Consider the following 12707-nt stretch of genomic DNA (forward strand, 5'->3'; position numbering starts at 1 on the left):
CACAATGCACCATGATTCATTTCCCTATTTCCCTTCCTGCCTCAAACAAGCCATGCCAAACACTTTGGGCTCAGAACTTTACCACAAAACAACCAGCAGGTGCCCTAAAATCTCCTTTGAATTCCAATTTTTTTTTTTCCTGGTACTAGGGATTGGACCTGGGGGCATTCTACCTTCGAGCCACATCCCCAGCCCATGATATTGTAGGAAATATTACATTTCCTGAGTAAAATAATTGTATTAGGATTATGTAAGGAAATATTCTTGTCCTTAAGAGATGGATGCCAAAATATTTTGGGAAAGAAATTCCATGATGTCTACAACTAAGTCAAATGATTCAGAAAAAAAATGGAGAATGAGAATACGGCAAGATTCTAATGATCTAGCTGGGTGGTGCATGCTTATAATTCAGTACTTGGGAGGCTAAAGACAGGAGGATCACAGGTTCATAGCCAGCCTCAGCTGTTTAGTGAGGTCCTCTATAACTTAGTAAGATCCTGTTTTAAAATAAAGAATAAAATAGGGCTGGAGTGTAGCTCAGAAGTAGAATGCCCCTGGATTCAATCTCCAGTACCGAAAAAAAGAGAGAAAGAAAAGAAAAGAAAAAGAAAAAAGAAAGAAAGAAAGAAGGAAGGAAGGAAATAAGGAAAGAAAGAATTTGGAAATATTTGCATATACATATATCTCAGAGATAGAGCTCAAGTCTAAATGCAAAATTCATTTATGTTTTATGTACAACCTGGATGAAACTATAGAACATTCTGCCAAATGAAACAAGCCAGTCTCAAAGATAAAAAAATGCCTCGTATATAAACTACTTAGAGTAATAAAAATCATAAAAACAGAAAGTAGCATGGTAGTTCAGGGGTTGGGGGACAAGGAAAATAGCAGTTATTGTTTAAAATGAAAAGAGTTTCAGTTTTACAACATGAAAAGATGATTGTACAACATTATAAACATATTTTTGAAGGGGTATTAGGGATTGATCCCAGGGACATTCCACCTCCAAGATACACCCCCAGCCAAATTTTATTTTTATTTTGAAACAGAGTCTCACTAAGCTGTGGAGGGCATCACTAAATTGCTGAGGCTGACTATGAACCTGCAATCCTCCTGGCTCAGCCTCCACACTGCACAGGAGGAACTTGTGCAATCCTCCTGTCTCTGCCTCCCAAGCGGGGGGATTACAAGCATGCACCACCACGCCCGGCAGAAAACTATGAATGTATCTAATATCACTGAACTGTATGCTTAAAAATGGTTAAGAGTCAGACGTGATGACCACACTGTAACCCTAGTACTTGAGAGGCTGAGACAGGAAGACTGCAGGTTCAAGTCCAGCCTAAGCAACTTGGTGAAACCTTAGCAACCTAGCAAGACCCTGTTTCAATTTTTTTTTTATCACTTTTAACCTCACTATGATGTATAGTTACAATGTACTAATAAGAAAAACTTTTTTTTTTTTTTGGTGGTACTGGGGTTCCTGGAAACCCTTCTACCTCTGGGCTACACTCCCAGACCTATTTTATGTTTTTTTTTTAAAACAGGGTCTCTTAAGCCAGTGAGGCTGGCTTCGAACCTGTGCAATCCTCCTGTCTCCACCTCCCAAGCGGGGGGATTACAAGCGTGCACCACCACGCCCGGCAGAAAACATTTTTTTTCTTTTTTAATTTTTTATTATAGAAAACATTTTTTAAATAAATAAAGCTGAGTGTGGTGGTACATGCCTGTAATCCCAGTATTTGGAAGGCTGAAACAGGAAGATCTCAAGTTCAAGACCAGTCTCAGCAATTTAGCAATGCCCTCAGCAATGTAGTGAGACCCTGGTTCAAAATTAAAATAAAATAGAGCTGAGGGTATATCTCAAAGGTACAATTCTCTGAGTTCAATCTCCAGTACCAAAATAAATAAATAAGGACTAGAGATATAGCTCAGAGATGAAAGGTCCCTGGGTTCAACCCCTGGTGCCAATAAATAAATAAAATTTTTAAAAATAAAAATGGTTAAGATGGAGTCAGGTACAGTGATGCATGCCTGTAATACCAGTATTTGGAAGACAGAGGCAGGAAGATTGTAGATTCAAGGTAATTTAGTGAGATCTTGTTTCAAAATTTAAAAAAAGGGGCTTGGGGTGTAACTCAGTGGTAGAATGATAGACTATCCCTAGGTTCAATCTCCAGTACTACAGAAAAAGAAAAAAAGAAGAAAAAAGAAAGGCTAAGGCTAAGATGGTAGATTTTATGTCATGTATATGACCACACAAAAAAAATTGAAAAAATATGGATTAGTACATTAGAACCAATCAAATCCATCTCCAAAAGTAGTTTTTGGTTTTTTTTTGTTTTGGGGGTTTTTTTGTTTGTTTCTCTCTCTCTCTCTCTCTCTCTCTCTCTCTCTCTCTCTCTCTCTCTCTCTCTCTGTGTGTGTGTGTGTGTGTGTGTGTGTGTGTGTGTGTGTGTTACTGGGGATGGAACCCAGGGGCTTTCTACCTCTGGGCTATACTCCCAGACCTATTTTATATTTATTTGGAAACAGGGTCTCACTAAGTTGCTGAGAGCCTCACTAAGTAGCTGAGGCTGGCTTCAAACGTACACAATTCTCCTGTTTCAGCCTCCCAAGTACTGGGCTTACAAGCATGCGCCACCATACACTGGCAAAGGTAGTTATTTTTAACAGTGTAATGAATAGTATTATAAATATTTTCTAAGTGTATACTAACACTATGTGTACATAAACTTACATATCTTAAAATAAAAATATAGCCAGGCGTGGTACTGCACACTTGTAAGCCCAGTACTTGGGAGGCTGAGACAGGAGGAATACAAGTTCACGGCCAGCCTCAGCTACTTAGTGAGGCCCTCTGCAATTTAGTGAGACCCTGTTTCAAGGTAAAGAATAAAAATAGGGCTTGGGGTATAGCTCGGAGGTAGAACGCCCCTGGGTTCCATCCCCAGTACCACACAAAATAAGTAAATAAATAATATGATGTATCATATACTATTCTCCAAGTTACTTTCCTTTAAAAATACAACATAGATATTGCTCCATATCAGTCCATCTTGTTTTTTTTCAAGAACCGTACTAAGCAACATAAATGAAAATCCACTAATAAAAGAATACCCTGTGAAAATCTATGTCTATATTGACGATTTGGACTAAAAAGAGCTCACCCGAAACTCCATGACATCCACAAATGACTGGTAGTAGTTGATAAGGAATCTAATTATCTCAGCCTTTTCACGATGCACCGGTCCTAAATGTTGCTGAGAGAAACACAAAACAAAACAAAAAAATACAAAATAAAGACAATTGATCAAAGTAACTCAAGAATGAAGGTAATAACTAAACATTCCTAGGGAGTTGAAATACACTGACAGAGGAGTGGAAACTCTCCAATATTCCCCAGGCCTTTAAAGAGAATTTCTCTACCTAGGTAGTATAGTTGCACGTGATCCTGACTAGGAGGCTAAATGAGAGGAAACTTCAAGGTCTCTTTCAGTTGAAGAGGTTTACTCTTTATATCAAAGTCAAAAGAAGTAGAAAAAGAAGATGCTGCCGGCCGTGATGGTGCACGCTCTCAGTCCCTGCGTTTGTGAGACAGGAGGATCGCGCAGGTTCGAAGCCAGCCTCAGCTACTTAGTGAGTCTCTCAGCAGCTTAGTGAGACCCTGTTTCCAAATAAAATATAAAATAGGTCTGGGACTGTAGCCCAGAGGTAGAAAAGCTCCTGGGTTCCACCCCCAGTACCACCAAGAAGGAGGAGGAAGAGGAAGAGGAGGAGGAGGAGGAGGAGGAGGAGGAGGAGGAGGAGGAGAAGCAGCTGCTGCAGGTAAGGCAGGTGAGAAGTCTAGGGCTAACATTCGATAAAGGAGAAGTAAGAAAGGTCCCATTAAGATAAGTAGCACATTCTAAAGCATGTCGAGGAAACGGCAAGTGCCAGGAACAACAATAAAATGTATGCACCCAGCTGGGCCGATAGAGCTGTCTTCCTCAACAAGCACAAAGTGTTCTCATGAATCTTGCAGTGGAGAAAGGGGCAATGCTTTGTTCCAGCTCCTCCGGGGAGGCCATCTTACCCTAGAAGTCTCAAGACCTAAAGCTCTACAACAACCTGAAGCCCTGTCACTGAGCCCAGGAAAAATGAAAGAAGGCTACTCCACCCCCTGCCAAGTCTGAAGAGATGCCGTCAAAAGAGGAGAATCGGAGCCACCCAAAGTTATTACAGAAAAAAGAGGACCGAGTGCTCACCGTGCTATTTCGGACATCTATGTTGGGAAACTTTTTGTTGATGTACTTGAGAGATGATTCCATGGACTTTTCCAGTAAGAAAGGTGGCTTGGACTTGGGGTCCGAACAAGTCTGCACAGATAAACCACAGTATATTCCAACCCTTTCTCCTGCCTCTCAGAAAAACACCTTTTTTGTGTCATTCATTCCCACAATCTCTCTTAGGAGAATCTATCCAGGAATTAATTATAAAAGCATGAGAGTAGGCCAGGCATGGTGGTACACACTTGTAATCTCAGTAATTGGAAAACTGAGACAGGAGGATCATAGGTTCAAGATCAGCCTCAGCAACTCAGTGAGACCCAGTTTCAAAATTAAAAAGAAAGAGAAAATAAATAGGGTAGGGGTCTGGCTCAGAGGTAGAATGCCCTAGGGTTCCATCCCCAGTACCACACAGAAAATAAATAAATAAAAATAGAAATAGAAAAGGATGGTGTGTAGCTTGGAGGTAGAATATGCTGGGTTCAATCCCCAGTATCACAAAAGCAATAAAATAAAATAAAACAAAATAAAGCTGGAGGGTGTAGCTTAGCTTGGAGGTAAAATACCCTGGGTTCAATTCCCGGTACCACCAACACAAAAACAAAAACAAAACAAAAGAAAAAACAGAAAGTTAGGAACTTAACTGGGTGTGGTAGCACACACCAGTAATCCCAGTACTTGGGAGGCTGAGGCCAGCCTTAATGATTGAGGTCCTCCAAGACTCGGTGAGACCCTATTTCAAAATAAAACAGGGCTGGCTGGGAGTGTGGTTCACAGGTAGAATGCCCCTGAATTCAACCCCCAGTACCCAAAAATAAAAAGCATGAGAGTAAGTCAGGAACAAGTACCAGGACTTAAGTCAACTATCTCAGATCTGAGTAACAACCTAGGATCTTGTCTTGCTGGTGAAACTTAACATCTGCTCAGTCCCAGCACAAAGAGGAAGCAGCTTCCCCACCCCTCAACCGAAGCGGAAGGAGTGAGAAAAGCAGCTGCTCAAAAGTTAGACTGTTTGAGTCCTGGGCTCACAATTAGTCCGTTACTTAAGAATCTTCTTCCAACCAGGGCGTGGTTGCCTACGCCTGTAATCCCAGTATTGGGGAGGCTGAGACAGGAGGATCACAGTTTCAAGGACAGGCTCAGCAAATAGTGAGACTCTCATCAACCTAGCAAAACCCTGTTTCCAAATAAGAAGTAAAATCAGGCTGGGAGTGTAGCTTGAAGGTCGAATGCCTCTGAGTTCCATCCCCAGTACCAAAAAAAAAAAAATAGTAATTTTTTTTTCTTTTAGGGAAATGATTCCACAAAAAAAGGGATCTGTTCAGAGCGTAGGGATCCACAATAAATAAGACCCAGAATTCTCTAGACCCCAGTCCTTCAACCAAATCTCTCAGGACAGAATTATTCTCCCTGCCGCCCCACCCCTACACACAGCCCCAGTGGAAAGCAGGTGCTCTCACTGGGGTGGGAACCATCACTAGGAAGGGGAAGGCCCAAAAAGAAGGCTCCCGAACCGTCTGCCTGAGTGGCCTGGGTGACTGAGGGCAGGTACGGCAGTAGGATAACTGCTGACTGCCAGCCTTGGCGTTTCAGGCACGACTTCTTTTTCTTTTTTCTTTTTTTCTGTACGGGGGATTGAACCTGGGGGCATTCTACCTTAGAGCTACACCATCAGCCCTATTTTTATTTAGAAACAGGGTCTCACTAAGTTACTGAGGGGCTTGCTAAATTGCCAAGGCTGGCCTCGAACCTGCTACCCTCCCGTATCAGTCTCCCACGTACCGGGATCACAGGAGCACGCCCAGCTCCCCTGCCCTACCCTTGCTGGGGTGTCCAGCACCAGTCCCACGGCCCGCGCTCACCTTCTTGATGTTATACATACGGATGAGAACCCCCTGCCCTCGGTCATGCAGGATGGTGAGCTTCTCCGCTAATTTGTGCTGGTAGGCAGAGGTCAAAGACATGGTGGCCACCGAGAGAGAGGAGCATCCACACAGCAGTGCCGATCCCCACACACTTTCAGCTGGGGTGTGACAGGCCGTAGGCGGAAGGACCCAGCCTGGCCGGTGCGCTGGTCTTCCTGCTGCCTCTGCTCTGTCATTGGCTGCTGGGGGAAAGCAGCTACGATGGCTGTTGGGCCCGCGGGATCCTCGTTGCTTCCTCTTGCACCCTCAGCAGAGGGGACTTCCTCCTCAGGCTCTGCAGCACTTTGGGTGAGGCTGTGAAGTGGGTGGAGGCTGAGGAAGGGACCGGAGGCACCAACCTTTTTGGACCCAGCTCCTCCACAACTGTCCTAAACAAAGCTGCACACCAGACACAGAAGTACCCACCGCCCACCCCAATACCTCTGCCTATACATTCCATGCATAGAGGCATAGAGGTATACATGTTTGCTTGCTTGCTTGTTTTGGTACTGGGAATTGAACCCAGGGACATTCTACCTCTGAACTACACACACTGCCCGTTTGCATGTTTTAATTTTTGCTAATTTGCTAAGGCCGGCCTCAAACCTTTGATCCTCCTGTCTCAGCCTCCCAAGTACTAAGATAGAGGAGTGCTCCATCATAACTGGCTACTTTCTCTCTTTTCTACCCCTGAAGAATGCCTTTGTTAGCCAGGTGTGGTGGCTCACGCCTGTAATCCCAGTACTTAGGACACTGAGGCAGGAGGATTGAGGGCTTGAGACCAGTTTGGGCAACCTAACAATATCCTGTCTCAAAATAAAAATAAATAAAAAGGGTCAGGGGTGTGGCTCAGTGATAGTGCGTCCTTGGGTTCAATCTCCTATACCACAAGTAAGTAAATAAACAATTTGTTTAAAAAATGCCGCTGTTATTTTCTACTGAACCATTTTGGCTTTTTGTTTGTTTTGTTTCTTTGTAGTACTGGAGGGTACCTCCGGGCTCCACCCCAGCCCTATTTTATAATTTATTTGGAAACAGGGTCTCACTAAGTTGCTGAGCCTCACTAAGTAGCTGAGGCTGGCTTCGAACCTGTGCAATCCTCCTGTCTCAGCCTCCCAAGCGCTGGGATTATAAGCGTGCACCACCACGCCCAGATCCTTTTGTTTGTTTTGAAACAGGGTTTTGCTAGGTTACTCTAAGAGTCTACTGCATTGCTGAGGCTGTCCCTAAACCTGCAATCCTCCTGTCTCAGCCTCCCAAGTACTGGTATTACAGGAGTGTGCCACCATACCCAGCAAAGCTCCATCTTTTATTTTTCTTTTCTTTTCTTTTCTTTTTTTTTTGTGTGTGGTACTGGGGAGGGAACCCAGGGGCATTCTACCTCTGAGCTACACCCCCAGCACTTTATTAGATTCTTTATTTTGAAGCAGGGTATCACCGAGTTGCAAAGGGCCTCACTAAGTAGTAGCTGAGGCTGTCGATGAACCGCAATTCTCCTGTCTCAGCCTCCCAAATGCTGGGATTACAAGCGTGCGCCACCACGCCCAGCAAGCTCCATCACTTTTTAGGACCTAAATCATATCCCATCTTCTCCCAACCATGCCATTCAATGTCAAATATTATGTGTATTATATATTGCCATGTATATACATATATATGTGTGTGTATGTACATATACATAAAAACAATGAATTTATACGTGAATGTATAATATGAGTATATGTAAACGCCTTGTTATTTTTATTGTTGTTGTCATAGTGGGGATTGAACTCACAGGCATTCTATGACCAAGCTACACCCCAGCCATTTTTATTTTTAATTTTTGTTGTTGTTTTTGTGGCGCTAGAGATTGAACCTAGAGATGTTCTGTGATTGAGCTACACCTCTAGGCCTATTTTATTTCTTATATTGAAACAGGGTTTCACTGATTTGCTAAAGACCTCACTAAGTCGATGAGGCTGTCCTCAAACCTATGATTCTCCTGACTCACCCTCCCAAGTACTGGGATTAAGCCATGCACCACCACACCTCATTTATTTTTTATTTTGAAACAGGGTCTCACTAGTTACGGAGGCTGATTTGAACCTGTGATCCTCCTGTCTCAGCCTCCCAAGTACTGGGATTAAATGTGTGCACTCCCTTGCTTGACTCCCAAACAGTTTTTATATAAGCTTTACAATGCTCTAGTACAATGATTTCCAAAATGCAATCCAAAAGCAACGACATCTCCTGGAAATATGTCAGAAATGCAAATTCTCTGCCGAATACAAAACTCTGGGGTAGTTCCAACAATCCCTTTTAAAAACAGTTTCTTTGGCCGGGTGTGGTGGCGCACGCCTGTAATCCCCGCGCTTGGGAGGCTGAGACAGTAGGATCGCACAGGTTCGAAGCCAGCCTCGGCTACTTAGCGAGGCTCTCAGCAACTTAGTGAGACCCTGTTTCCAAATTAAATATTTAAAAAAAAAAATAGGTCTGGGAGTATATCCCGGAGGTAGAAAGCCCCTGGATTCCACCCACAGTACCACCAAAATAAATAAATAAATAAATAAACCAATTTCTTCAAATGATTCCAAAGCACCCTCAAGTTTGAGAACCACTACTCTAGTACAGGGATGGTTAAAGGTGTTTAAAAAACTGAGATCAAGCTGGGTGTGATGGTACATGCCTGTAAGCCCAGTACTTGAGAGGCTGAGACAGGAGGATCGTAGGTTTGAGGACAACCTCAGCATGTAGTGAGACTCTCATCAACCTAGTGGGACCCTGTTACAAACAAACAAACAAACAAAAAAATTAAGCCGGGCGTGGTGGCACACACTTGTAATCCCTGCGCTCAGGAGACGGAGACAGGAGGATTGCGCAGATTCGAAGCCAGCCTCACTGGCTTAGGAGACCCTGTTTCCAAATAAAAATATAAAAAATAGGGGTCTGGGAGTGTAGCCCGGAGGTAGAAGGGTTTCCAGGAACCCCAGTACCACCAAAAAATAATAATAATAATAATTAAATTGGGCTGGGGGAGTAGCTTGGAGGTAGAATGCCCCTGGGTTCAATCCTTAGTACCAAAAGCTATATATACACCAAAAAGATTTAAAAAAAAAACAAGAAACTTAAATCAATTCCTGTCCTCTGAAGTTCAGGTTGGCAGGTCTGTGGGACAGCCTAGAAATAGGCATTTATGCTGGGCATGGAGATGCACACTTGTAGTCCTGGCACTTGGAATGCTGAGACAGGAGGATCACAGGTTCAAAGCCAGCCTCAGCTACTTGGTGAGGCCCTCCACAACTTAATTAGACCCTGTTTCCAAATAAGAAACAAAATTGGGCCGGGGCACAGGCAGAGTGGTAGACGCTTGTAATCCCAGTACTTGGGAGGCTAAGATAGGAGAATCGCGAGTTCACGGCCAGCCTCAGCTACTTAGTGAGGCACTCTGCAACTTAGTGAGACCTTGTTTAAAAATAAATAATAAAAAATAGGGGTGGGAGTGTAAGTCAGAGGTAGAATGCCCCTGGTTCAATCACCAATATACCACCAAAAAGAAAAAAAAATTCAGGCTGGGGGTATAACTTGGAGATAGAATGTCACTGGGCTCAATCAAAGAAAGAAAAAGAAAGAAAGAAAGAAAGAAAGAAAGAAAGAAAGAAAGAAAAAAAAGAAAAGACAAAGAAAGAAATCTGCTTTATAAGTACCCTAGGACACGGTGCACATGCCTGTAATCCCAGTATTTGAGAGGCTGAAACAGGAGGATCACAGGTTGGAGGATAGTCTCTGCTACTTAGTAAGGCCCTCTGCAATCTAGTGAGACTCTGTTTCAAAATAAAAATAAAATAGGGCTGGGGGTATAGCTTGGAGGTACAATGCCTCCAAGGGGGTTCAATCACTAGTGCCACCAAAATAAAATAAAATGCCCTAGAGAATTTGTGTGCCAGTGTTCCAGGGTACACATGTCGAGAAGCACTGATCTGGAACAGCTCCTCTTGGACACAGCAACCACTCGATAAATGGGCTGTTTTCTGTGTTGAATTAGGACCAAGTTGAGAAATAAGCCCCATGGAAAAGAACCACATTAATTAAAATTAACAAGAGGAAATTAATAATGGCCCTTAAATTGTCAAGGACTGGAAAAAATTTTAGCACTATTCTTGCCATTCAAACTAAGCCACAATCCCCAACTCAAGTAAACCTTCAACCCATTTCCTTCAAAACACAAAGCAAATGGCCCTAGGAAAAAATCCTAAATCAGATGGAGCTGTCTTTGCATCCACTTCTCCAATCGCTTTTGTCTTCATATTCCTATTTTCCACATCCAAAATTTTCATATTGTCCCAATAAATCCTTGATATAGGGGGAGTAAGGGAAGAGAGTCAGGGCTAATCCACATTATTATTTAAGGAACTTAACATGTTTGTTCCCGGGAGAATGTATTTTTTAAAGCAGCAGCAATGCTAAATACATTGAAATTTCAAACATCTCTAGGGGAGTTTTTTGATTTGGGGAAGAGAATCTGTCCTGAAGATGTGAATCACCTGCTGTTATCAACTCAGGTTCTACTGAAGACATCTGCAGGATTTCTATTGGCCGTTTACCTTGATGGGGGAGAATAAAGAGCAGGCAGGCTGTCAGAGTCTAGCATCTAGGCTGCTGAGCAGCAGCATAGCACCAGCTTTCCAAGGTTAGTACTGTTCCATCAGCTCTTTTTGTTTGCTCTGTGCGTGCGTGCGTGTGACTGGGGATTGAACCCAGGGGCATTCTACTTCCAAGCTTCCCCTCCAGCCCTATTTTATTTTGAAACAGAGTCTCATTAGGTTAATGTGAGCCTCACTACTTGCTGAGATTGTCCTTGAACTTGTGATCCTTCTGTCTCAGCCTCCCAAGTACTGGGATTACAAGCATGGGCTACCATACCTGGCTGGCTCTTTTTATCTATGTTTAACCTGAAGGTTTGGCTGAAGACTCTTCCAAACAAAGGCAATCCTAATTTTCTGTTGTCCCCAAATAGGTACCCCCCAACCTAACGAGGATCTCAACTCTCAATCTACTATGACTGTGCTGTGTTCAGTTCTTCCCTCACGTATGCTTTCCCTCTTGCTGAGCGCAATCCTATTCACGATTTAGCTCCACAGCCCCAAGTCCCATCCCGTTGAACTCCTACAGCACTGGGCCTATGTCACATTCTTTACACCTAAATCAGGTTCTTTTTGCCCATTTTTATTATCGTACTGCCTCCCCAGCTAGAGCGAAAGATTTCTGGAGCCTGGAAACATGTATTCTCCTGCACTTGGTATATGTGAAAAGCCTACACTTTGGCATCAGATTTGGTCTCAAATGTAGTTTACTACAGTGGGCTGAACCGTAGGACTTAGAAAGTGAGAGGCCAAGTTCTAAAGCCAGGCTGCTTCGGTTCACATCGCAACCTTGGTGACGTATTGGCTGACCCACTTCCCTGCCTCTGAAATGGAAGTGATGTTGATAGTAGTTCGTATCTCGTGGTGCTGTACCGCATATTAAATAGGCTAGTAAATGCGAAGTGATAACCTAATTATTTACTGCAGACTAGGTACTTTCAGTGTTCCACATGTATTATTACTCAAAACAATATAATGCTATTCAAACTTGTTAGCTTTGTCACCATCAAAGCTAGGCTATCAGCTGGGCATGGTGGCGCACACTTGTAATCCCAGCATTCGGGAGGCAGAGACAAGGAGGATCGCAGTTCACGGACAGCCTCAGCTACTTAGCATGGCCCTTCACAACTCAGACCCTATTTCAAAAAATAAAAAGACTAAAAAATAGGGCTAGGGATATATATATCTTGGAGGTAGAATGCCCCTGGGTTCCATCCCCAGTACTGAAAAAAAAAAAAAAAAAAAAAAAAGGGCTAGGCTATCACCAGTGAGTTGATTAGGCTATCTCACCGAGTCAATTTCCTAATCTGCAAAATGGCGATAATTCCTCATACAAGTGTGGAGGTGATTAAATGACTGGGCAAATGTAAACATTTGGCTGAAGGCCTAGCACATTGGATTAGGAATGTCAACAATAACCACAGTTTTGATGTTTGAGTAGGTACTGAACTTGTGATATCACTTTCTATGGAATTCTACTTGGTATAAAGAAAAAGGCCAGGTTTTAGAACTAATCATGCCACCTGATGGTCTTTAAAGAAACTTTATGGGGATGATTATGCAGTAGTTCTTCCTGTGAGCTGGAGCAGCCCTTCTAAAGGCATTTAATTACACCAGACCAAGGCCTAGTTATGCTGGCTGCCAATCAGAATCCCCCTCCGAACCCTCTTAAAGCCACACTCAGGCTCCACTCTTGAGATTCTGAGCCAGTAGTTCTGGAGTGGCACCAAAGCACCTGTCACTTTAAAACTCCTTGGTGGCGCTCTTGTATGAGACTGAGAATGGCTTCTCTAAGATGTCACTGAGACATCAAAACCTTCCAGACCTCTGAGAAGCCATAGAAACCATGGTGAGAGGAGAGGGACTGAAAAGAAAGTTTGAAAGGCAAGCCGATTTCTCCCATCATTTACAGGTAC

General features: G+C 43.2%; 1 protein-coding gene across 1 annotated transcript in view; it reads right to left on the reverse strand.

The window, feature by feature from the left end:
- NCKAP1L (NCK associated protein 1 like) overlaps window positions 1-6232 on the reverse strand; it is a gene marked incomplete at both ends in the record, with an annotated part of 61336 nt that extends 55104 nt beyond the window's left edge. Inside the window, 3 exons of the mRNA XM_080705539.1 lie at window positions 3171-3263; window positions 4248-4358; window positions 6131-6232. Coding sequence (XP_080561665.1) covers window positions 3171-3263; window positions 4248-4358; window positions 6131-6232 — 306 coding nt within the window. The remainder of the gene's footprint in view (window positions 1-3170; window positions 3264-4247; window positions 4359-6130) is intronic.
- Window positions 6233-12707: the final 6475 nt, after the last annotated feature.

The sequence above is a fragment of the Muscardinus avellanarius genome (genome assembly GCF_963383645.1).
Source record: "Muscardinus avellanarius genome assembly, chromosome: 11".
In the NCBI taxonomy this organism is placed as follows: Eukaryota; Metazoa; Chordata; class Mammalia; order Rodentia; family Gliridae; genus Muscardinus; species Muscardinus avellanarius.